Source organism: Leuresthes tenuis, unplaced genomic scaffold (genome assembly GCF_036924035.1).
Source record: "Leuresthes tenuis unplaced genomic scaffold, fLeuTen1.0.hap1 SCAF_13, whole genome shotgun sequence".
In the NCBI taxonomy this organism is placed as follows: Eukaryota; Metazoa; Chordata; class Actinopteri; order Atheriniformes; family Atherinopsidae; genus Leuresthes; species Leuresthes tenuis.
Genome location: NW_027325367.1, coordinates 17806367 through 17830773, shown reverse-complemented (window position 1 = coordinate 17830773; position 24407 = coordinate 17806367). Strand labels below are relative to the sequence as shown.

The 24407-nt window shown below is 45.6% G+C and overlaps 3 protein-coding genes across 5 annotated transcripts in view; 1 reads left to right on the top strand and 2 right to left on the bottom strand.

Moving 5' to 3' along the window:
* Positions 1-5486: 5486 nt before the first annotated feature.
* On the top strand, positions 5487-7113 carry irak1bp1 (interleukin-1 receptor-associated kinase 1 binding protein 1). The gene is made up of 4 exons (XM_072362383.1): positions 5487-5796; positions 6395-6476; positions 6564-6694; positions 6768-7113. The coding sequence occupies exons 1-4, from the start codon at positions 5522-5524 to the stop codon at positions 7036-7038; spliced, it is 759 nt and encodes a 252-aa protein (XP_072218484.1). The 5' UTR covers positions 5487-5521; the 3' UTR covers positions 7039-7113.
* Positions 7114-7137: 24 nt separating this feature from the next.
* On the bottom strand, positions 7138-9948 carry LOC140267180 (uncharacterized). Of its 2 annotated transcripts, none has more exons than XM_072362385.1 (7): positions 9605-9948; positions 9183-9316; positions 8865-8954; positions 8615-8709; positions 7918-8078; positions 7660-7776; positions 7138-7581 (listed from the first exon to the last, which is right to left on the bottom strand). In XM_072362385.1, exons 2-7 carry the CDS (start codon positions 9305-9307, stop codon positions 7477-7479), a joined length of 693 nt encoding a protein of 230 aa, XP_072218486.1. In that variant the 5' UTR covers positions 9308-9316; positions 9605-9948; the 3' UTR covers positions 7138-7476. The 2 variants fall into 2 exon arrangements, with proteins under 2 accessions (XP_072218486.1, XP_072218485.1); XM_072362384.1 differs by having other exon boundaries at positions 9183-9325; positions 9606-9948.
* A 95-nt stretch (positions 9949-10043) lies between these two features.
* The window catches only part of phip (pleckstrin homology domain interacting protein), a 30514-nt gene continuing 16150 nt past the window's right edge, over positions 10044-24407 (bottom strand). The window contains exons 19-40 of one of the 2 annotated variants that reach the window (XM_072362381.1): positions 22081-22267; positions 21838-21940; positions 21606-21743; positions 20574-20671; positions 20234-20438; positions 19949-20059; positions 19705-19812; positions 18640-18764; positions 18439-18521; positions 18159-18270; positions 16888-16949; positions 16652-16807; positions 15989-16109; positions 15778-15903; positions 15620-15695; positions 15442-15501; positions 15197-15349; positions 14655-14807; positions 14301-14512; positions 13956-14188; positions 13682-13825; positions 10044-13596 (exon numbers count right to left, since the gene is read on the bottom strand). In XM_072362381.1, the coding sequence (XP_072218482.1) occupies positions 12866-13596; positions 13682-13825; positions 13956-14188; positions 14301-14512; positions 14655-14807; positions 15197-15349; positions 15442-15501; positions 15620-15695; positions 15778-15903; positions 15989-16109; positions 16652-16807; positions 16888-16949; positions 18159-18270; positions 18439-18521; positions 18640-18764; positions 19705-19812; positions 19949-20059; positions 20234-20438; positions 20574-20671; positions 21606-21743; positions 21838-21940; positions 22081-22267 (3497 nt within the window). In that variant the 3' untranslated portion in view covers positions 10044-12865. The remainder of the gene's footprint in view (positions 13597-13681; positions 13826-13955; positions 14189-14300; positions 14513-14654; positions 14808-15196; positions 15350-15441; positions 15502-15619; positions 15696-15777; positions 15904-15988; positions 16110-16651; positions 16808-16887; positions 16950-18158; positions 18271-18438; positions 18522-18639; positions 18765-19704; positions 19813-19948; positions 20060-20233; positions 20439-20573; positions 20672-21605; positions 21744-21837; positions 21941-22080; positions 22268-24407) is intronic. The other variant, XM_072362382.1, reaches the window with a different exon arrangement.

Sequence of the window (24407 nt, the reverse complement as noted above, 5' to 3'; positions counted from 1 at the left end):
AGCCTCAGTGCAGACTAGCTCCAGTTACAGTAGTAAATGCTGCCTTTGAACTTTTAATAGAGCCCTGAAACCCAACTAGGCCTTAAAAAACACAGATCTGCAGATGACAAAAATGGAGAGAAAAGGGTCGAGATGGCAGCCCATAGAACATTTTTTTAACAAACTGCAAGCAAGCAAACTGAAAGCCTGCGTGACGAGGTAAGTCATGAGAATATTCAAAGTGTGTGAATAGAAAGCATTTATTCTGACACAGTGCACTAAGCAACCTGAACACACACCTGTTCACAGGGGGTGGGGGGGGGTGGCTTTGATGTCGGCATATGTCTCTCCAAAATTCCATTATGCACCTCTGAACCAATGGTACTGTCACACAATGCAAGTCATCCAAACCGTGGTTGGATGCTGTTTTTTGCACCTTTCTCTGACAGCCTGGATGGTCTTTCTCATCATTTACTTTTTTTTTTCCACCAAAAGCAGCTAAAATGTGGATTAATTTGACCTCAGAACACGTGTTAACTGTCATTTTGTCCAACTGAGATGATAGCTCTGCAGTGTTTCAATGCAGAGTTGCGATATGGCTTCCTCTCGGTGTCATACAGTTTCAGACAACATTTCTTGGTCATGACCAACTGTGGTCTTTTCTGTCCGTGACCATTCCACCAACATTTCTCCAGACTTTCCGAGTCTTTTTCACAAGATTAATCTAGATGCTGAAAGTTCTTTGAGATCTTACTGATGATTTTCTGACTGAATTTAGCTCAAAAGGGGTGAGCCACGACCCATCCTTGTTTTGAAAGACTATGCCTTTGTCAGATGCTCCTTTTATACCCAATCCTGACACCCTTGCCCATCCTGCTTACTCACATTATTCTAGAATCTTTCAGGATCTTTCAGGATATATATATATATATATATATATATATATATATATATATATATATATATATATATATATATATATATATATATATATATATATATATATATACTTTACTGGAAATGAGGTTTACTTTGCAAAATCCTCCGTTTCTTTAACACACATCATCAGGGGCACTATTTAGCTCCTGCACCTGTGTATCTCTTCCTGGACACACTAATTAAAACATGCAGGCCTTTCTGTGGGGGTGTTTAAGTTGGTGGGTATTTACCACGCTGGGTGTTTCTGTTGCAAAATCTTCTGGCGTGCATTGCAATAAACAGATGTTGAGTCTTTATGAGGTCTTTACAACAGGTTCAACATGTGTGCGTGTGTGTGTGAGAGAGTGAGAGAGAGAGAGAGAGAGAGAGAGAGAGAGAGAGAGAGAGAGAGAGAGAGAGAGAGAGAGCATACATAGGTATCCATGATAGGCCTAACATGGAAACCTCTCATCAGTGAGCCATAAAAGAGACCAGAAATGGAAATGAACAGGAAGTGTAAATGTGGAGAGAAATTCAGTTGCCGCTGTTATATTATGATGTTGCTGTAGTTACAAACAAGATCGAAGAACACAAGAAGAGTTTAAACCCATCACAGAAAATTCTCTGGCAGTCTTCTACTGGAGCTACCTTTACATTTAGCAAAGAGCGTTTTTTTTTTTAGTTTTTTTTCTTCTAGAGTCACCCCAGTGAGTCAGCATGACAAGACCACCGCACTGGCATCCATAAACAGAATGTATTATTATTACAATTATTAATGTAATCAAATGAGTCGTGTCAGACTCTCCAACAAGGGCCTCACCAGCGATGGGAGAGGAAAAGAGTTGTGAGCTCGAGTGTTTATGTGAGCTATGAGCTGTTTACAGAGATGGGCGCTGTGGAGCCGAGTGACAGCATGAGTAAATTCCTCTGATAATATACTGACATGCAGAGACCTCAGCGGTGAAACGGACTCCTCGCTCATCTCTCAGGACCTGCGGGCATCACTTAACCAACTTCTGAAGTTGCACGCTACAACAAACTTTCAAATTTGAGTTTATTTACAGTATTTTCCCGGCCCGGGTGTTGCATTTTTTTCTGGTAAAATATGTTACTTGAAGTGGACCACAATTGGATTGAATAGGTCTATATTTAATTGGACTTGCACAGAAACTAGATTATTTTTCTCTCTTTGAAGTTTCTTCGGATGACTTTTGTTATGGATCAGCGCTAGACAAATAAAATGCATTGAATTGATTTTTTTCATATCTGTTCTGGTGTACTCATAGCTCATTTAAATGAAGTATTATTTAGACTAAGGCAGCCACAGTGTTATAACTTTCACCTAAGTTTTAAACTTTTTCTTTTCCTTTTTGTCACCTTTTTCTTTTGGGCAATTGATTAGTCAAAATAAGAGGGACAGAGCTGTGAAAAATTGTACCCAGATTTGCAAAAAATAACATTTTGACTTTATCAACAGTCAAGAAATACAATATTAGTGTAAGTTATAGTTAAACTATACTGATATCTCATTCTTTTATTTCACAACATCGTGACATCCCCTATTTAGTCCTTGAAGGTGAGAGAGACTTCAGATTCTGAGGAATACCCATCCATCTATCCATCCATCTATTTTCTATACCCATTTAGTCCAGTTCAGAGTTGTGGGGAGGCTGGAGCCCATCCCAGCTGCCACGAGGTGAGAGGCAGGGTGTAACCTGAATGGGTCGCCAGTCCCTCACAGGAACACAGAGACAAACAACCATGCACACTTCCTTCGTGGGTCAATTTTGAGTACGGTTCCAAATATTTCTTAGTACCAGCCAAAGGTTTGAACATACCTACCCTTTCATTTTGAATACGTAAGTTTGTTCGGACTTCACACTGTGCTACTTGTGCTTTTTTTCCCACACACTATGATGGAGGTCACACTGTATAAATTTTAAGAACGCTATCGTTACAAAGCTCCCTTTCCTTCAAATTATGACATTGCACAACAACAGTGAAACAAAGAAAAGGTTGAAATCATTAATCTGACTAATGAGCCAGTCTGCAGTTGGGATTGACTATGAGCCTACAGGTACTGAGTACCTCCTGCTGATGAAGCAATGATCACCACCTGAACCTGATGTTCAACTGAGCCGAATACTGCTGGCTTTACAACCAATAAAAGTGTTCATCGGAAGAGTCTGGAGACGTAAACAATGAAAACCTCCATTTATTGTGTTTTCTCATTCTATCAGCATCTGTTTTTTAACAGGGAAGGAGATTTGTGAAGGGAAATAAAAAGTGAAACTTTACTTCCCCCACCCCTCTCACAATAAAGCCCTCGACAGATGACAGCTGTGGACACACAGAGTGCAAGCTGCATGTTTTATCGCCTTTACCCATAAAATTTGAAAAAAATAATAAGAATAAATGCAGAAGAGAAGAAATAGTCAAAATACAGGATTTATGGCAATGGGCACAGAAGGGAGTCTGGAGGTTTTTTGGACAATATGAAAATAAAACTGCTATAAAACTGCACGGGCCTTGATTGTGGTCTATGGAGAGACGTGGAGGGACTCCAACACAGCAAACTTTATTGCTTCATCTGAGAGAGCAGGAGAGAAGGAGACACACGTCAACAGATTCAGAGACCATTACAGTGAAATCCATTTCCCCAACTGGCCACAGTCTCCATCTACAGTCCCCAGCCCCTTTTCACACTGCGAGCGGGGGCACAGATTGAGGGCAAACCCTCCAAAACTCAGCTCACCAAGCTCTTTATTTACATAAATCTTTACAACCCAATTTCATGGTAGGCATCACAGTAAGTACTATTAAAGTGATGGTCATTATCTGAACATGGGGAAAGAAGAATTTTATGCTTTAGATAGTAAAATGGTTTGTTGTTTATGTAAGCAGCTGGCAATCTTATGACGGTGGCCAACTGAACAAATCATTTGCCGCCCTTTTCCGTTTAACATAACTTCACAGTACCCGCGTATGCCACCTCAGGCCTTTAAGAATCTCTTTTAAGTGAGTCATCGCTCTGCTCCGGGAGGGGGACGGAGTCTGTAAGGTGAAAGGAGGTACATTTTTGAGGTGATTAGAGCCACAGATAACTGGGAGATATGTAAAAACAGCAGAGGCCCCTGCACTTCCACAGAGATTTGACAGCAAGGTTCTCGTTCTCTCCCACATGAAAATATCCTATCGTGCTGTGCTGCATCGCTTTTGGCCAGAGCTTCGCATCAGATGTGGGGTTTCACAGAGCATGCCAGGGGACCAGCGAAACCAGAGACAACAACAACAAATATGGCCTTGTATTTTTAGGTTGTGATCATAATGCTCATTTCACAGTTTAATGGCCTAGGGAAACAAAATAAACTTTGTTGTATAAAGAAACCAGCATACAGAGATGGATCAAATCACTGCTGCTTCTAAATGTCTTGAAAAGTGAGGGGGAGAAATAAAACGTCCTCAACTTATGCAAAGTAATGCTTCCTGTGCATGCAATGATAAATTAACCACCAACACTTTTTGCATTTGTTTTACATAATCATGTCACTTAATTGCTGTCATAAATTATTATTCCATAATTTCAGAAATTTGGTAATCGCTTTCAGATTATAAACAAATAAAACTGCTGAATTGAATGTTTTACATTCTCATTTATGTTATGCATAAGTAATAATATATCACAATTTAGTAGGAAACTGGTAATATCACAACATTACAACCACGAGTATTCTCTCTCAACTGCAATGAATATGTAAATATTTATTTTGGATGAAGAAAATGGTTTCAGAAAAATATTAATTCAATAATGACATCTAAAGGATTTTTTTTTTTTTTTAAAGTGGCTTCAAAAGCAAGTAGGCTGGGATTGAGGGCTTCAGGTAAAGACCAGTCCTTCCACGTCTTCTTTTTCTTCGCCCCCAATAGATCACAGTTATCCTCTGCTGCCGCCTGCTGACTAAACAGAGGTACTGACTACTTCGGATTAATCTCGGTAAAGCTCCATCTCCACCACTTCGGCAAGAGAGACAAAATTATTTGTACAGAACACACAGCTAGAAATATGATTATTTCAACTGATGCCATGTGATAAACTATAAAATATCAGCTCATAATACAGCTAAAAGGCAAAACATTGAAAAATATTTTCCCACCACATGAACGCCACTGTATAATTGACAATTAACACAAGTTTGAAACTTGTGTTAAATCTCTTACAGCCCAAATTTATTCTCCTGAGCCATCAACCTACGTGTTAGCTGGCAGCTAAGAAATGCAGTTAAAATTCAATTTGATAATATTTCATTGTTATTTGGAAAAATATCTGAATATACTTGAAACTAGAGTAATAAAGTTGGAGTTTTTGTTTGTCAGCGTTTGACTTTATCATGAAAGCTCTCATCAACTAATTATCTTAACATGTCATATCCTAATAACAAACCCCACCATCTTAAATTTATAGCCCCACTCTAACCACTTTTTTTGTAAAGGCGGGGCTCAATCATCTGGCTACGTTTCTCAACACTCCATTTGTAGTTCATTGGCGGAAACTGCCTACAAATCCCGGGGAGCATATCGTCCATCGCTATAGCAGCGGGAAAGCCGATTTCTGCTTGCCTCCATTATGAACAGCCCGAGTCGCGTCTTCGCCGCGATACCTCCGGCTGTCGGACGGGAATTTTCCGGAAATGAAAAAGAGCAGGGAATGGAAGTGAGAACAGTTAATAGAGAAAGTTCCCGTAACCGGCTCAGGGAGGTCCAGGTCACCGGGGTAGCAGAGGTTTCTTGCCCGGCGGACCGAGTGTCGGTGCGGGTCATTGTCGGCAACAGCAAGGAGTCCGTCAACGACGTGACCAACAGCGTCTCTCGGAGACTCGAATACATTTTACAGACTCTCAGGTGAACAGCAGAGGTTTAACTTTGTAGAAGAGCAGAGGTGCAGTTACTGCGCTGACAGCTAGCAAGGCTACATTTGTTATCTGTTCATAAAGGCAACAGTGATGCTGGGGTAACAGACCCCAAATCCAGCTTGTGGAGGAGGCATTTAGAACCTCCACTTGAGTAAAAAAGTAGTAATGGTGCCTCAGTGTAAATAGGTCCACTGTCTTACTGTTAGTCTGCCCAGCCTTCCATCCGTCATCCTAACTTTGCTGAAGTATCACAAAGAGTGCTTAGGATATAAAATTTAAAAAAAAAAAAGTGAAAATATCATTCGTCCTGGAAATAGCCCGTTTAATTGTAACATTTCCACTTTTTTCATGAATGTGGACAATATTTACTCTTGGGTGGCTCATGCACATCTTTACTTTTCATGACAACATTCATATTGTTGGTAAAATCAACTGCAAGTGCCTCAGATTTACATGTGGTCGCCCTATACTCTGCATTTGAATGCCTTTAATTTGCTGCTTTTGTTGAGGAAAGTCAAAGCAAACTTTGTTCAAAATATCAGTGTATGACAAATCTTTTTTCACCCCCCCCCTCTTATGCTGCTCAGACAACATGGCGTCGGGGATGAAGACACCTCAGTGAGGAGGTTCCTCCACCGGGACGCCGACATGTATCGCATGGACGCAGAGGTCGGGTATTTGGACCGTCGCTTATGAGGACTGACGGCACACCCGTGTCGAGCTGCTCGTGACGGTGTTACAAAAATGTCCCCACAGGTCGTGGTGGCTTTCTCAGATTTTGAGAAGATGGAGCAAACGCGCAGCATCCTGCTGGAGAAGCTGGACAAGTGCGTTGGCGTGGGGACGCCTCGGTTCTACCACAGTCCCGAATGCCTGAGTCGACTAAGGTGTGAAAAGACAATCTCGTGTTATCTTATGGAAACGGAGCAGTTCTAACCAGTATGTGTTTGGCTTTTCTAGGCAGCGTGCCTGTGTGTTAGCCGTTGAAAATGCTCAACAGAAGGCCAGCAAAGTCAGCCAGCTTCTGGGGCAAAATCTGGGGTCTCCCCTGCTCGTTAGAGAGGAGGAAACCACAGAGAGGAGAGGTGAGGAAGAGGGGGAGGAGGAGGGGGAGGGCAGAGAACAGGGTGCTGCACACCTTGCTCACTTTCCCCACATGCCGACAGTCACCGCCTCCTCGCAGGTGTCCGTCTCCTTCAGCTTCACCGACAGAAGCAGGAAAAAACTCTGACAACGGTGGAAAACACTTCGCCGTGATGCTCGAATCCAAGTGCAATTTTCTTCTTCTTTCTTTCTTTCCCCACTGAATCCAACACAGTCCTGCAAGCGTTTTTTTCTGCGAAATGATTTCAAGCATTTATTTAAACATTCCAATCAGTCCAGGTTTTCAAAGTCAGTCCTTCAAGCTCAAGTCAAACATTTAAATTAAAGTACTGTATACCCCACAAATAAAATGTGATTAGCTTAAATTACAACATTTCCTTTGTTTCAGTCTTTTATTAGTGGGCCCCAAAGACCCAGATAGGGGGGATTCAGTGGTTACCCCTGAACTACACAAACATTGGCACTTTTGAGGTCAATAACTGTCTGCTTTGGCATCCGCTCACTGCAACCTGAGACGATGGAGAGGATAAAACGGTCTCTCCGGTGGGTCTTTCAGATGGAGAAGTCAAGCATCCTCATCCTCCGGGAAGAGCTGTCTGAGCCAGGGCTGCATGACGAACCGTGTCCCATCAAAATGTGTGAAGTAGTTCTCCAGGGTGGGAATATCCGGCTAGGAACATCCAACCGTGAGTCCAAGATGTGGAGTGTGTGTGTGTGTGTGTGAGAGCTGGGATTTGTCAGTACTCACCCTCATCCCTGTGATGCGCTCCAGCTGTGTTTGGGGTAAGTACCCCACCATCAGAGAGGAGGGTCCAGGCCCGCTGAACAGCACCTTGTAATGAGGCGTTTTCTCCGCCTTCACGTCCTACATGCACACAACCACAGGGAGGAGGGAGAGATTTGAGTTTTATATTGGCTGCACTGGAATTAAATATCATCCACAAGTTCTGGACAAAGGAGTTTGGCGAGCAGATTCAGCCTGAGGAGCGGAGAGGGAGCCGCTGACCTCTGAGTTTGAATACATCCTGTCGACCCACTCCGGAGGAGCTCGCAGTTCAGGGTCCCAGCCCACCACCACCCCGACCATGTGGCCCTTCCTCTCCATCACCACCTCTCCGACCCGCAGGAACACAAACGGGGGACGAGGGCTGCGCACTGTCTTGGAGGCTGGAGGGACAAGGACGAGCACGTTTGTACCTGCTCCACGTGAAAGCTACAAGCTGCTCTCACAGTTAATAGAAGAACACTAAAAACAGTATTATGCAAAGCCCTCACTTCACTTTAGTTTGCGTCAACAGACTAGCAAAAGGACCTAAGCGCTATTAGCTGAAAACTTTGCATATCTCAGCACGGCGGTGCAGTGTTTCCTTGAAGGGAAAAAAAATAAAATAATGAGGAAACCAGACAAGTGGAGCATAAACAAGGAAGCAGCCTAAAGGCCTAAACGGATATCTACAGCAGACTGATACTGAAAGTTATGTCCTTAACATTACTGGAGCAGTGTGGGATCAGCTTGGCAGAGAACTAAACAAAAGGCAGCCAAAGTCTATCAACAAGCCCGGAGAACTGTTCCTGAAGGCTTAAAAAAAGTGCAATTTGTAGTGATAAGGGAGGATCCTTTCATTCCAACCTTAGGCTATATAGAGCTGATAGCCTTTTACAAAAACGTTGCAAATATATATTCAAAGTATACATCCACAAACCTCCAAAGAAACCCTGGTCATTGTCATAAAGCAAAGTCTCTATGGGAGGCGACATCTGTGCAGCTTGATCTTCATTTCCCAAACCAATCAAAGACCTGCAGGGGAACAAAGTCCATACACAGTCGAGTTGTGGGTTTGCTGTTCTGTTAGTATTATTTTTAATCACACCATTAGAACTCACTTTTTAAAATGACCCGAGTGTTTAAAAGGATAATCTCAAACTGTCCTTATTTGTGATTAATACACTCACTTGACGTTGGACAGCCGCTGGTTTGTCCAGTCCATCCACAGAGTGCCATTAAGGTATGACGCTCTCCACTCTTTCCATATGCGAAGCAACCTGGAAAAAAAAAAAACAGACTTTGCTCTACAGTTTCCCTTTAAATCAACATCACAACTTATCCTCAGATATGTAGATTCACAGCACTCCGAGCTGCGGTCACCACGCAGGCTGAAATCACGCTCTCAGTCACCTTTTATTCAAAATCCCTCAAAGTACGACATGACTTGATTTGAAGTGGTTTGGTTTGTGTGTGTGTGAGGGGGTTGCTTTACGCACGGGTCCTACCGTGTGGTTGCGTGGTAGCGCTGCACCACCGTGGAGCCGCTCCACCTGGAGATGAAGTACTGCGCGGGAACCGCGGAGAGCAGCAGCGCGAGCTGCAGCGCGGCAGCGGCACTGAGCTGAGGCATGACCGCCACCTGGAACACGGGAAGGCGCGTCAGGTGCATGTGGCAGCCGCGGAATTAACTGCGAGCAATTCACTCCGTAAGTCGTGTTTTTTTTTTGTTTTTTTTTTAATAAAACGCAAGAGGAAGTTTCATAGTTTTGTGACAGTCGAATAAGTTCAACGTACTATGTGTTGACGGTCTATTATTTATTTGGTTTGACATAAAGTAGTGCGCATTAAAAACTTGCATAATAACCGAGAGGGGAATGCAAGTCACAGCACCTACTAATATAGTTACAAACCCGCGCAGGAGTCTTACCTGTTTCTGAAATCCAAAACCTCGACTTCAGCTATCTGCCAAACATGGTGCTCGAGAGAGTCGTCAGCGCCTGGAAACCAGAAGACCTGACGCGGTTTCACTTCTGCTTTATTTGCATAAACCAAACACCAACACATGCCGCCGCCACCTGTGTATTTACATTTTTCGGAAATATTGCCAAGCGTGCAGTCTGTCCAATAGCCGCAGCCCACGGAGGAGCGGACGGACCTTTAGCGGCTCGCCACGTCAGGAGGAGCGGGAGCTCGTGAGGTCCAGGAGGGGGGAAGCTGCAGTTCCGCTTTGACAACGCAAGGTGGCAGAGTTGTCCCAGCCGCCGCACTAACGACTGGAAACGGGTTTGACTTTGGAAACGAGGGCAGACAGCAAAACATTACAAGAAAATAAATAAATAACTAAATAAAAGACCAGGAAGTAAATGTAAATATGGAAACACAAATGTTTATTTACTTAAAATATTGGTTTGAACTAACAGGACAGCAGTACTCCCCTACACATACATTCTAGCTTTATGCTTCTTTTTTGCATTAATTCCTTTATATATAAAAAGTATCCAAACTAACAAAGACAACCTCGTCAATCAGTTCACATAAAACAGACCCCCCCTCTCCCCCGTTTTATCTCTCATCCTCATCCTGCGCCTCCTTAAAACATCCGGCAGAGGCCACAAACACCACAACTGCCACACATTCAGAGAGGCTCGAACTCTTAAGGGCAGGAGAACCGCTAAACCAGTTGTTTCCATCCGTTCATTTTCTATGCCCACTTAATCCAAGTCAGGTTCGAGGGAAGGGGGGGTGAAGCCTATCCCAGCTGCCACTGAGTGAGAGGCGGAGTACACCAACCCATCCCAGGGCCACCGGCTGCTTCTAAATAAAACTTGCATATTCTTGAACAGAATTTGAACTATTCCGAAATATGCAAGTGAAGAGTTCAGAGTTTCGAACAAACGATAAAAACCAACAAGGGGAGTGGGGGTGGGGGGGGCAAAGATAAAGATTTCCTCCACAATAATAAAATGTACTTTCATTTCAGTTTGGAAATAAACTCTTCATGTACACATTATAAAACAAACAAAAAAAAGTGTCGTGAATTATGTCCTCAAATATGTGCGGCAGAGCATAAAACACCACTCAGTCTCCATCATCCTGTATGGCAGGGACACGGACAGGAAGAAAAAAACAGTTATATGTGAAGGAACAGCCACTGCGGAGACGAGACTTCTTTTAAAAAATAAACACATTCAAAAAGCCGTGTTCTAAAACTTCAGTGCCCAAAGACAGAATTTGGCATTGACAAAATCCGTTACAAAAACAAAGAAAAAAACCAACACCGACGCTGACGAACAGATGAGATATATGTCTAGTAATATGCGACCTACGAGATGAACCAGGTGTATATAGATGCCACCATCCAGTTCTTCCCAGCCAATCCCACAAAACATGACTACACTTGCAGATTTTGGCATTCACTTGCTCTGTTTTGTTTTTTTGTTTTTTCTGGGGGGGGGGGGGGGGGGACGACTGTATCTTTATAAACTCATTCCATTATATTGTGTAGGGGGAAGGAAAGGGGAAAAAAAGGGGGCTCCAAAAAGGAGAAACCAGGGATTCGGTATGCCAGAGTAGCAAAGGCACAGAATCAGAGAGGTGAACGTGGGACTCGTCTCTTCCTCCGGTCAAAATTCAGTCCCATCCGACTCCCGTTGTGTTTCTTTCAGGTATGAGAAAGTGCTTGAACATGCGAGACCGAATTATATGTGGAATGCGTGCACACGCGTGGTCACCATGGAAACATCTTGACTTTTTTTTTTTTTTTTTTTTTTTTCTTTTAAAAGCTCATTTGTGTAAAAAAAAAAAAAAAAAAAAAAAAAAAAAAACACGCACTGGTTCCTCCCTTCTAGACTGCATCGACAACCGGTCTGTGTTAAGTGCATCTCAAAGCGAGTCGCCCCAAAGCTCCACTCACTGTACCTTAGGTATAAACTGACGATAGGTTGGTTATAGGACAATATATATCCACATGGTTAGTGGTATGCTTTACAACAACAGGACAGCTGCTATAAATACATTTCTTTGAGAGGTTTCACAACGACCGAACTGTATGCCACTGTTTGTACGCTCAAAGTGAATGACACACTCACCTGTGTTAGAAAAACACACACGCAACTCCTTCAGTTACACACGCTCGCTCGCTATAGTCACAACTTAAGTCCGTACACAAACAGGCACATGTAGAGGCCAAGCACGCATACACACACACACACACACACACACACGCACGCCATAGACATAAAGGCACAAGGTATTGCTAATGTTGAGGACGCACTGAAACATGATCTATAGAGACATAAATGACTCGTTTCACTCATGCATCCTTGTTCTCCTCCTCACAGTAAAAACAGCTTCAGGGCAAAGAAGAAGAAAAAAAAAAAGATGCTTTTCTGTTGTTTTTTCTAATTAACATGCAAAAAAAAAAAAAAGAAAAGAAAAGAAAGAAAGAAAAAACTACAGAGATACAGTACCAACAAAGGTACGCCATTTGGTATTTTAGCGCAGACGGACTCACTCAGGTCAGCCGACGGGTAAGACTTTCAAAACGGAGAGCCGATCATCGCGTACAAATCTTAGAAAAAGCAGAGTGGGTTGTAAAAAACAACAAGAGAGCAGGAACAATGAAGGCGGAAAGGGGGGGGGTAAAGAGCGCCGTTAGGCTATTGGTCTGTCGTCCATCTCAGATCAGACAGTTTCTGCTCCACAGGCGTCTCTGACCCACGCAGCGGAGACGCTTAAAAAGGTCCTCAAAAATAGTAAGATTGAGATCATATGTGGTCTCCTTGAAATGTTCTTTTCCAAGTTCTTCGACCTCTCGCCCAATCTGACAGCAAGCTGTTGAAGAGGGGTCGCGTCGGACCGGAGTGAGGCACACCGACATGATTCCAGGTGCTCCCGTGGGATCCAACATGGATCAATAACATCGGAGGATTTGGAACAAATGAGCATGCTGTGCTTATTACTGGGCAGAGAGGAGGGTGGGGTCGGCGACAGGGAGTGAACGGGTTTCTCTCCACTGCCACAGCGTCAAATAGCAGCAGCTGGACCAGCGGCTCCCCGCAAACACGCACACACATATGCACACAAAACCGCTTACAACAAAGAGCCTGAACTCCTGGAGGCATCAGCTCAGAAATCTCCCATCAAGATTTCTTCTCTTTCTGAACGCTGGAGCCTGTGGCCTGCTCCGTTACCAGCCTATCAGGTTGGCTTTGGCCTTTTCTGTCAGTTTGCGGACACGCCCCTTTGAGGAGGTGCCGAACGTTATGGAGGAGTCCTCGAACAGCAGCTGTCTCTGCTCCTCCTCAGAATCCTCCTCCATGTACCACGCTGACCGCCGCCCTTGGTTACGTGTGCGCATGGACCCCGCCGCCCCCTCCCCCTCCCCCGCCGCCCCCTCCCCCTCCTCCTCTTTGGGAGACTCCTTCCGACTGGGTCGTTGAGAGGCAGCCTGGGTAGGAGGCGTGACCTCCTCGTTGGATCTCCTGCTGCTCCTCCTCAGTGGCGAGGGCTCAGGGGACTCAGCGGGGGGAGCCGGTTCCTCAGTCCTTACTGCTCGGGGCCGACCTCGTCGTCTAGGCGTCGACATCGTGCCCGAGTCTGACAGCACGGAAGTTTCCTGTGCAGAAGATGCGCCGCCTTCGTCGCCCGTGGAGTGATCGAGCTCATCGTCAGGAGTGGAGCTCCTCCGGTTGCTGCTTCGTCTCATCTCATCCAGGTCCTGCTTGCTTTTCCTGCCTCTCTTCTTGCCCGGCGGGCGACCTCGGGGTCTGGAAGGGCTGGCTGGAGTCGTGACTTCTGGAGGACTCACCGGTGAGTCCATTCTGGACTTCCGCCCCCTTCTCCCCACACCCAGGGTCACATGGCTGCCGTGGCCGTTCAGGTGGACTGTGCTCTGAGATGACGGGCTGGAAGGAGAGCCTGAGAGGAGCAAACAGAGAGGATTTAATGTTTGCTCTGCGACTTCAACCTCAAACCTAATCCGTTCTTTTGTGTCACCACCGACCAGGCGTGAGTCGCACAGGCGTCCTGAGTTTCCGACGAGTGCTTCCACTGTTGCTCTCCGTGGACTGGGAGGCTGTGACCTTCTCAGCGGCTGGTGGAGCGGCAGCTGGCGCAGAATTATGAGCCCGCAACGAGCGAGAGGACTCTGAGAAAGACAAAGAGTTAAAGGGGTTAACACGCCACCGTCGGTCCTGGGAAGATGTGAAGAGGAACAGCTTAAGATTCTGGGGAATACAAATTTCCATTTCCTTGTCAAAAGTCAGATGGGATCTGACCTGCTGTGCTCGGCGTGCTGTTGGTGACGTTATTTGATGAGGGCGCAGAGTGTGTGTTGTAGCGCGCGGCGCTGCGTGTTCGCCCCGGGGCCGGCGCGTCCGCCCTGCCGTTGACGAGCTGAGGCGGCTGTTTCAGCGGGGCACTTTGTCTCAGAGAGGACGGCCGCGAAGGAGCTGGGGATGGCTCCCTCTTCCCAGTCACCCTGGATGATACACGCCTCTTTCTCTCTGGGCTACACGCGGACGAGAGGGATGTGAGGATAATATTTGTCTTTATTTCAGTTAGTTAAAACATTTTTGTAAAAAAAAAAAAAACATGAAAAAGTTTTTTGGGTTTTTTTTAACCTGGATGCATTGCTGCTTGTGGGAGACTCGCTCCTCCTCCTCCTCCTCTTCATCGCATGCCGTGTTTGTCTGTCTGCTGTGTGCCGCGTCTGCCTGTCAGTGCCTTGTCTGGTCAGTTTGTTCGTCAGGCCGTGGATGGCTTTGTAGTCGGCCAGGATGGAGCTCACGTGCTCCTCAAAGAGTGCAGAAAGCCTCAGACTCATACTGTAAATCTGATGACACGGCAAAGGACATCATCACCCCAAACGCTGTGCAAAGATCATTCAAAACTTCTGCCTCATTTTAATCTACGGAAGCGTCACATAAATGCTGGATGCTATATGACACGTGTGCGTTTGTGCATGTGGCTCTCACCCGGGACTTCTTACTGGGTGTGTAAGCTTTGGAATTGCTAAAAATGAGGCGGACATCTTTGCAGAGCTCAATGGGAGACTGGTACTTTCCCTCAGTGAGCGTGTTGAGAACTGTGCCGAAATCCATTGGTGAGTCAACTATTTGCAGGTAGTCCTTTAGGAAGAAGAAGAGAGGGGGACAGAATCAAAGTGAGAGATCTGCATCATTTCATTCTGGGTGGACAGGATGAACAAACAAAAGCTCACTGCTGCAGTGGGAAAGGCTAATCTTAGCATTTTTCCTGTCCAGTTTTATGGAAGGTGCGCGGGGAATGACTGCGCCGGAATGACACTGCATGCGCTGCGAGATCGGGACGCTTTCACCTGAACGTTCACAAGTTCTCACTGTGCGCGCTCTCAACGTTTCAAGGTACTGAAACGCACACCTGTTGGAAACTCCCATTCCCAAAGGAACGGAGGGACTTATGCTTGCTTCGTAGATGAACAACACGGGTATGCAGATGTGAGGCGTCACATGCAGAGTGAGTTTTCTTGCACAAGTACCGGGTATTCTTGCAGGTCCACGGGCTCTCTGAAGGGCTCCGAGTCTTCACACTGAAAGAGGAGATCCAACAACTCCTTACAGCGACTCCTCCACGCATGAGGATCGTATGAAGGAGGACGCGCTCGCAGTTGGCGCTGCATGGGTCGGCGGCCCTATAAACACACACACACACACACACACACAAAGATCATTCGATGTCCCCATTCGTGAGCAGTTGTCTCGAATAAATGAAAACTGTCCGTACCTTATGGTTCCGCGTAGATGTTCCTGGAGTGTTGATATCTTCATCTTCTTCCTCATCATCCTACATGGGACAATAAAAACAAAAAAAGAGAAGCTTGACATTATTGAATCCATGTCTTAAACAGTCTCTTGCACCATAATTACCGCAGTGTAAACACGTGCTTTATGTACAAACACACCTCATCCTCAGAGTCTGAGAAGGTTGCCTTCTTCATAGTTTTGTAGAGAGGCATGAGGTCGGTTAGACTTTGGTCCCTGCAGAAGAAACGAGGCAGATGAGAAGGGATCGGGGGACGACTTCTCATAAACAACATTTAGGACTGTGGCACACACTCACTTAATGAACGCCAGCATGAGGTCCGAGACGAACTTGGCGGTGGTGACGATGAATGATCCCGGCTCGTTGAACGTCTGGGCGTTGTGTTCTATGTAACGAACCTCCCACATCAGAGAGGACAGCCGTCTGAAATAACAGCACAGCCAGAGTCAACGACTCGCGTTCCCTTTCGCATCAGATGCTGCATCTGCCACAACCTGAGGGGAGGTACCTGTAGAAGCGGTTCACCAGCCTTTGGCGTATCGTGCTGAGGTCAGTGACGTAGGCCACGACCGTGCAGTACGTCGGGTAAGCTTGTAGGTCCACTGGAAAGGCGAACGGTGCCGCCACATCTGAAGGCGCCCAGTTTGGTTGGCGGTCAAAAGACAGGTACAGAAAGACGGATCAATGCGGAAGAAACAGTAAAAACGACAGACCTAATGACAGCAGTGCAAACTCGCAGCTTTATACCTTTTTATTACTATTCTCTTAATCCAAATTTAGGTGCTCAGAAGGAGCCAAAAAGAGTAGATGTTAATCCTGCTCTGTGAGCTAACCGCAGCTTGAAGCATTGCTGTAAAAGGAAAAGATTTAGAGGGATTAAGTGAGCCCGACGTGTGCGTTTTATTCCCAAACGTCCACTAGGAGGAGCCCTAAGACCAGCTTTCTTACACTGCTGGGTTTGCAGTCATGCAAAGTCTGTGCCTACAATGACATCATGTCACTTAATGGGAAACTGGTAGACACCTCAGTCTTTAGTTTAGTGCTTTACAAGCTTATTCCTTGCTGATGACCTCACTCTGGTGACTCATGTTAAGTTTTACGAGAATTCCACCTCAGTAGCTCAACTTCACATCCCTAAAATTGTATTCAGAGGCGCCTGATGATGTCATACCGAGTGTGCAGAGCTGGTCAATGGCTTTGATGATGCGTTCGCACTCCTCTGCGCGGATGCGGCAGCCCCATTCTCCGTCCAGAGGGACGTACAGCAGGTCCTTCTGCTCCTCCTCCGTCAGCGGGACGCTCAGGCCCAACTCGTCGGGGAACGTGGCTGCAGCGAGGAGAAGAGAACAATCTTTTAAAGGGAGGAAGAGCGGCATGCAAGTGCTGTGGTGCAACTTAGACACCTACCATCATCAGGGATGGGGTCCATGTCCCAAGGACTCATCTTCTCCGTGTCTCCGTTATCCCAGCTGCATGGAAAACAAGGCTAACATGAATCCTCTGCATCAAACTTTAGCATTTCTTTTGCATTTTGCTGTCCTGCGAGTGTCTCAGTGCCTATCAAGGTTTTTCAAATAATCTGAACGCAAAGCATTCCCTTATTTAAATGTAAAAAAAATTAATAATAAAAATTGTCACCGACAGCTCTGTTAGCTTCCTTGAATAGTTCAAGTCTTTTCTGTGGTTAACGAGAGGAGATGCCAGCACCATAATGACAAGAAGCTTGTGTGCGTTTCCTTGAAATGTATCCAGACAGACTTGATGTAAAGCCCTTCAACTTAAACCGTCTGCAGTTTCTTTTCAGTTAGTCTGGAGCGGAAATGTCATTAAATCAAATAAGCGGCACATAAATCTCAACAGTACATAAAGTGGCAACTGATTTCAAGTTTTCACACTTTTTCTAACTACCAGGCATCGTCTACTACAGTCATTATTGGGGGGGGGGGGCATGATAAAAACCTGATTCCTACGTTGACTTTTGACAGTTTGAATCAAACAGATTTGTTAACACGCATCCATTTTTGCATTTCAGGCCTACGACACATTCCAAAAAAATGTCGATGTGGGGGAAATTGAACTAGTAATGAGGTAAAAGAGCAAAACAACGACATTATTTAAAACGGGTGAGCGCTACAGTATAGAGTCCCATTCACGAATGTCCCTTCAGAAATAAACGCTGTGCACCAACCAAAGACGAAAAGCACCGTCCGATCGTTCTGAGCAACAAGTCCAAAAGCCAGGCTCTGCAATGGGGAACTGTGCTCTTGGAAAAACTCCTGTACACTTCTGTGACGGCCGCGTTAAAGATGAAAGGTTCAAACGTGATCATTAACGAATTAAATCACGTTGATGAGAATTACGATGAGATAAAACAGACTTTCTGCTGCTAATCGGAACATTTTTAACGCTGCCGTGTCCCTCTCTCAGATCTGAGACCTTTGCTTTCCTCTCCATCGCCCGCGTCCTTCCTCAAAGGCATTTTCTTTGCCTCTATGAAACACGCCGTGCTTCTGGTCATTTCTGCCTCTTCTACCTGCGCTCAGGTGGCCGTGAGGGTAATTCAGACCTTTCATTGGTTACAACTCAGGACACAATTGGTCCCCTTGTTAGTGCAAATACAAGAGAATTATCGTGTAAAAAAGTGGGAGTAACTGTATGAAAGATAGCTGTGGTCATACCAGACATTGTAGCACTGGAACAAGCTGTCAGAATACTGGAGCTGGAAGGGCTCCTGGCTCTCAATGGTCCCAAACCACCAGGCATCATCAATCACAGACCGAAACCTGTCACCTAAGCACAAACCATAGAAATTTCTTTACTCAAACTGGAGGGAGGCAAAAGTTAGGGAGTTAGACTTGATGACCCGATCTAGAAAATGTATGTGAAACATGCCATATTTTATGTTCAAGAGTCCTGTGCATGTTTTCTTAAGAAAAAAAAAAGTAGAAATGATCTGACCTATGCTCCACTGCCTCTTCCTGGCGTTGTCAAACTGCTGCCGCAACACCAGGAAGTCGATTACATCGGGCATGTCGTGGTACCTGCGAGAGGACAGAATCATTTATTTAGTCATTTATCCCTTAAAAGCTGAGAAATCGTTGCCACTGTGCATTTCTGTCCATCTACAACATTTCCTGTTGCATGCAGGCAGACGCTTACTTCATAGAGAAGGATCCCCCGGTCAGTTTGCCGGTGTCAGGGTCCAAAAAGGCGAGCTTCAGGCAGCACAGTGTGGGCAAGCCAACCTCGTACTTTATGCCAACTATCTTCATCAACTCCTGCTCCTAAATGCCACAAAAGTACAGAAGAAGAAGTTGCATTTGAACACAGCAGATTTCCTCATCATTCACATGACCTGCGATCCGTCCGGAAGTTATTCGAAAGTCATGTTTTGCGACGTAAAATCCGATCTTCGGGCTTTAGAGCAGCACTTTCAACATCTGATATCTTCTCTCCATTCTCTTGTGAACAAAACACCAGTTTATAAGAGTCGCAAACCATCGCGTTTCAGAGACCCGACAGAATTTTGAAATCGGGTGTTTTATCATTCTAAAAGGGGAGGCCCCAAGACAAGTGGGTTTTAGTTGTTGTGTGCCAATTTAGAAAGTGATTCAGAAGCCCCCCCCCCCAAAATGAAAGGAGTAATGTTTGCGTGCTTAATTTCTACAACCAGCACAATTAGAAGTACAGCGTGCCTTCCATACATCACAGTCTGCTATTCTGCCCTCTCACATGGAATAAAATCCAACATATATATATACACAAGTTAAAGTGAAACCCTATGAGATGTTCCTCTCCAGTATAAAGATGGGGGTGACGAGGACTCAGAGGACATTTTTCTTTAAGGACACATTATGGTAAGAGGTTTCCAGGAAAAAGAACAGCACTGCACTGAATTCTTTGAGCAGTAAGTGATCGCACACTTGTCGGCTGCAGCTGTACACGAATTCCTACAAACTGCAACCAGCTCACAAGGAGGGTGTAATATGAGAAAAATACCACATCCCAAAATGCTGGATTTTGTGAGAAGTCGTCGGATCTCGAAACGGCTGATGCTCAGATTCAGAGGTTGTTCTTTATCGTTAGAATGTCTCTTATGAATGTTCTTTATGTGAACCCTGCCCTGATTTCTGTGGAGACGTCCTCCTCAGCGCCCCACAAATAGAGGCAATACAAGTCTCTCTTCAGGGAGATTCCATCCATCTTTGTCAAAGTGTTTCTTACCCGCAGCTCCATCTTGTGCCAGGGCTGTTTCTTAGCGTTGATGCTGTAAATCTTTTTTTGCCGGGCCATCTCCACATAAGCTTCGTGACCCTGCCTGAAGTAGTAAACCTGCACACAAACACGCAACGGATCATTTTTGGAGAAGAGAAATACACAAACACAGTTTGTCCCGTGCTTTAAGAAAAGAGTCTGCGGGGCATTAAAAGCCTGGTTTGGCTGGGTGTTGGTAGGACATGTGGTGTACCTCATCCCCCATCTGCGGTATGTACGGACACCTCCGAGGGACCGTGTCTGTGATCCAGGCGGAGGGAAGCCACTCCTCCAGAGTTAGCCCTTGCTCCTGAAACTCAGCCCTCTGAAAAATTTTAAAAAAGGACACGCATACATGTTGAAATTATTTGAACTTGTGCAATCGCTCGTGATGAGTTACTGATGGAAACTGACAGGAATAACTGAATCAGATAATGACTTTGCTCGTCAGTCTCCCTGTGACCACAAACAACTGAATCACTTATTACTTATAACAAACCTTCTTCTCCTTTGGCTTCTTCTTCTTTGGTAAAGCACCATCTTTGTCTGCTTTGTCCTTCTTCTTCTCTTTCTTCCCCTCCCTCTTCTTCTCTCCGTCCTCCTCAGAGCCGCTGCTCTTTTTTTTCACTTTTACGCTCTTCTTGGGCGGTTCGAGGTTGATCCCCGCATCCGCTGTCCAGTCAGAATAGTCGCTGGAGTAATCGCTGCGACGGACCAAAGGGGAAAAAGAAATATGCCGATTCAAAGTTCCTGCCTGCAATGTGTTTAGGTTTTCCTGTCGTTTGAGCATGTGTCTGTAGGGTGTAATCAAATTCAAAGATGCGCTGTATGCGTCTTACCTCGAACTGCTGTGGTCATCTGGCCAGGGCTCCTTTTGTTCCTCTTCCTTCTCTTCCTCTGAAGAGTGTCCGTTGATCTGCCGTACCTCCACTTCTACCTGAAAACACAGCATCAAAAAGGAATGGATTACCACACAGAAAAAAACAAAATAAAAATTTCAGTTAAAGTTTTGGGGTTTTTTTGTTGTGATATCATGACCAAATTTAGCCATCGGTGCTATCACTGAAAATCTTTGCTTTGAATCTGCAGAGCACCGCTGAATAGGCACCAACCAATCCTGATTACTTTCGAGGTGGGGCTTTACATCTAATTTGCATGTTCTGTGAGGAACAAAAAATTAAACAGAAAAAAGAACTTGGTACAGACTAGAATAGATGAAGAGTGAGGAGCTGTAGCCCTCGATGAGCAGTGTGAGGAAGAGAGAAGCTTGTTTGCTTCTGGTCGAATGGGAGCTAACCACAGAAGCCGCTAGCTTCGGTAGCACCGAGCTCGATGGCACCGAGAGCTAACAAGGTGAAACTGAGCACACAGCAGATGCAAGGCCGAGCAAGAAGCCGCAGCCCTCTGCAAGCCGCCAAGAAGTTCTTTTCTCGTGGAAGCTGCTAGTCTGGGAGCAGGGGCTTGATGGGCCTGAAAAGAGGGATAGCTTCCGGTCAGAGTTCAGTGGCTTCTCAGCTGGCCTAGCTTCTGCTGTGTGCCACTAACACTGGAAACTGGGCGGCCTCTGGGAGCACCAGACTAGCCAGCAGCTCTGAGTTAGCTCGGCTCCTGGGCCTAGCAGCACCTGAATTACTAAAAGAACAGGAAATGAATACATCACCATTATGCATGTCACTGACACTCAATGTGTCGCTACACATTGGACATACAAGCGTATGGCTGAATTACACAAGTATTAAACCATAAAATGTACAGTTTGAAGGTAACCAGGGGAGTTTTTGGAGGATTGATAACCGCCATAGTGACACTATAAAAATACATTAATTTTCAAAAAGAAGACTCTAAACAATTCAAAGCGATGCGGTAATCACCTCCGAGGTGCTATCATCGTCGTCAGCAGCCTCAGCGCTCTGGCGGCTTGTCTCCTCCATGGCAGCTCGGGTGTGATAGCCGTGATTCCCCAGGCTCCTCCTCCCCTCGTCCGCCACACTCTCCGATGTCGGATGCACCTGCGAAGGCACGGAACGTTGGGCTGGGTGTCACAAATGTACCGCGTTTAAGAGCTCACAGGTAAAAAATAAATAAAATATGCATTTCACACACCCTGCTCTCCTTGGGGAGAGAGTGGATTGTACGCCTCCTCCTCTCTGACTGATAAATATTGATTTCCTCTTCCCCTTTAGCCTCACGCCAGTTCACCTGTCTCCTGCACACATGCATGGATCGTAATATTAATTAAGCAGTCACTTCCAGAGACTGTGAAGTCATCTCTGTGCTCAATAGTCTGACGTCGTGCATAATGCAAGGATCTGTGGTTGGAGGGCGGAGGAACGAGGGGGGGTTTACCTGACGGAGGCGTCCTCCAGCTCGGGCACCAGCACCCTGCGGCTCCAGGCCACCAGGTCTCCCTCTGTTGCCATCTGGCTGCGAGGGGCGTTGCTGTGCATCTGGCGGACACCCTCAATCTGCCCGCTCCGTCGGAGACCAACGTTGGGCGGAGAGTGCACCTCTGTGGGCGAACCGACCGATCCTGCTGGAGAGAGACAAAGGGAAAGACTTTTCTACAAGCTCCTTATCAGCAGCACGCCCGTTTTAAAGCACACCGCTGCAAACACGCCCTTAACTGATTTATATGCAAATACTCAAGTAAGAAAAACAGCGGGGACAATAACAAATGCTGAGAGATACATTTCTAACGCCAAAAGTCTTCAGTTCGCTTGTTTTTGTAGATTTTTCCAGTTTGATTCATTTTCTGAATGATCAATGAATCCATGAGCTGTTGCAGGCGTCACTAACTAAAGGGGATAAAATTATTTGATTAAGCAGGGAGTCGGTTTTTGAATTAATGACAGTTTGCTGGGGAAAAAAACAAAAAAAAAAAAACTTAATGGAAACCCTAACCCATCTAATAAAAACGTGGCCATCTCTTTTCTTTCCCTTCAGTTGAGCCTTTTTTCTTTTTTTCCCCCACATGCGGCTGTCGGACCTGCTCCGTGTTCGTATGGAGCACCAGAGCACATGATTTTGATCTTCGGCATTCATCTCTTATTGGATTAACTCTCTGCACTCACCATCTGATCGGAGGCAATAATTACACATCGACCGTCGTGGTGTTACGGGGATTTACAGACTTTATGAGACTAAGGCGCAGATTAACAACTGCTTTGACAGCGGCGCAAACTCTGTTTTGACGTCGGAAAGAACGAGCGTCGATGTTTCGCCGGCGGCAGGTTAGGGCTGGAGGATCTGATCCATTTATGTGGCTCCCTTGCATATGTTTTTATTTATTCCATTTCACAGCACAAAAATTCAAGCAGGAGGTTATTCAAATGAATCGGTCCGACAGATTTACTCCGCTGATTATTCACAATGGCACGGCTGCGTTTGTTACCGCATGGAGGATATGCAGGTGTTCCTGTTCCAGCAGTAGCAGGAGGAGAGAGAGAGTGTGTGTGTGTGTGTGTGTGTGTGTGTGTGTGAAGGACTTCATCAAGAATCCCAGAGGAAGGGGTTCACCGAGGGGACCACCGAGCCCCGTTATTCTTAACTGAGCGCAGGAAATCTAGCACACCCGGAATCTCTAACTTGAAGGATTCGTGCTGCTGTTTTATTCCTGTCTTTATGTCAGCTGAATAGGTCATCTGGTACAGGACCAACGAACAAGCTGCACGCCTCTGCCTGTGTTCGTCTCCACGGTCGGTCATTGCTGACATGAGCTGGTTGCGACTGTTAGATCGGGGGCATTCGCAGGCTCTCATCTGCAGAACCGAGCGCTCCCGTCGATGTCGTTCGTGATTTGCAATGCTAATTTGCTCGGGATTGTAAATCCGGGCCCGAGTGAATTATAAAAAGAAAAGAAAAAGCTGAGCACATCGGGGGGAAAAAAACAAACAAACCATAAAACTAAACTAAGTAAAGCAGGAGGCAAAAAGGCACACTGTCTGACAGAACATTTCAAAAGAGCTGAAACACACATCCCTAAACGTGACGTAGGGGTTCTGGCACCGACAGAAACGACTCGAGCGCTAAAAGAAACGACACCGATCAGTTTCACCCGCAGTGTGAAAGCGCCGTGCGGACCTGATCACCACAATCCACCCCAAAAACATTTTAAAGCCTTTGTGCAATTAAAAGAAAAACAAAAAAACCTTTGTTTTGTCCTTGTTTAGTGACTCATGTGCGAGCATGAGCCCCCCCCCCTTCCCCATCCCTCCGGGAGTTAGTGGTAGTTTCTGGACTGATTATGAATACACTGTCGCACCCAGAGCACCGAGGGTACACCTGCTACCGCTGACAATGTCCATGGGTTTAATCGGCTTGGTCTTAGCGGGTGTACCCGTGTTTAAAAAAATAAAAATAAAAAAAACTGTTGAAACACGCTACCTTTGGTGTCAAGACACATGCTGATTTAGCACTTTCTTTAAGTCTGTTCCTGTACTTGTAAAACTGTTAAGTTTTACACCAACTGTACAGGAGTTAGAACCATTTATCTGTCTGATAAACCTCCCTGTACCCAGACTAAGCCACAGACTAAGTACAAATGTCATCGTATCAGGATTTAAATAATACCTGCAAGCATATTTCACCTTCTGTTTCGACCCACATTAATAGACCAATGCCACCATGTACAGATGTCAGCCTTAACCACATCCTTAGCCTCAGGCAGATGTAAC

Excerpts from the sequence above, each read along its gene's own strand:
- irak1bp1 (XM_072362383.1), top strand. The coding sequence starts at position 5,522 with ATGAACAGCCCGAGTCGCGTCTTCGCCGCGATACCTCCGGCTGTCGGA. Across the intron at positions 5,797-6,394 it reads TACATTTTACAGACTCTCAG|ACAACATGGCGTCGGGGATG; the intron begins GTGAACAGCAGA and ends TATGCTGCTCAG. Across the intron at positions 6,477-6,563 it reads TGTATCGCATGGACGCAGAG|GTCGTGGTGGCTTTCTCAGA; the intron begins GTCGGGTATTTG and ends ATGTCCCCACAG.
- LOC140267180 (XM_072362385.1), bottom strand. The coding sequence starts at position 9,307 with ATGCCTCAGCTCAGTGCCGCTGCCGCGCTGCAGCTCGCGCTGCTGCTC. Across the intron at positions 8,955-9,182 it reads CGCTACCACGCAACCACACG|GTTGCTTCGCATATGGAAAG; the intron begins GTAGGACCCGTG and ends TTTTTTTTCCAG. Across the intron at positions 8,710-8,864 it reads CAGCGGCTGTCCAACGTCAA|GTCTTTGATTGGTTTGGGAA; the intron begins GTGAGTGTATTA and ends GTTCCCCTGCAG.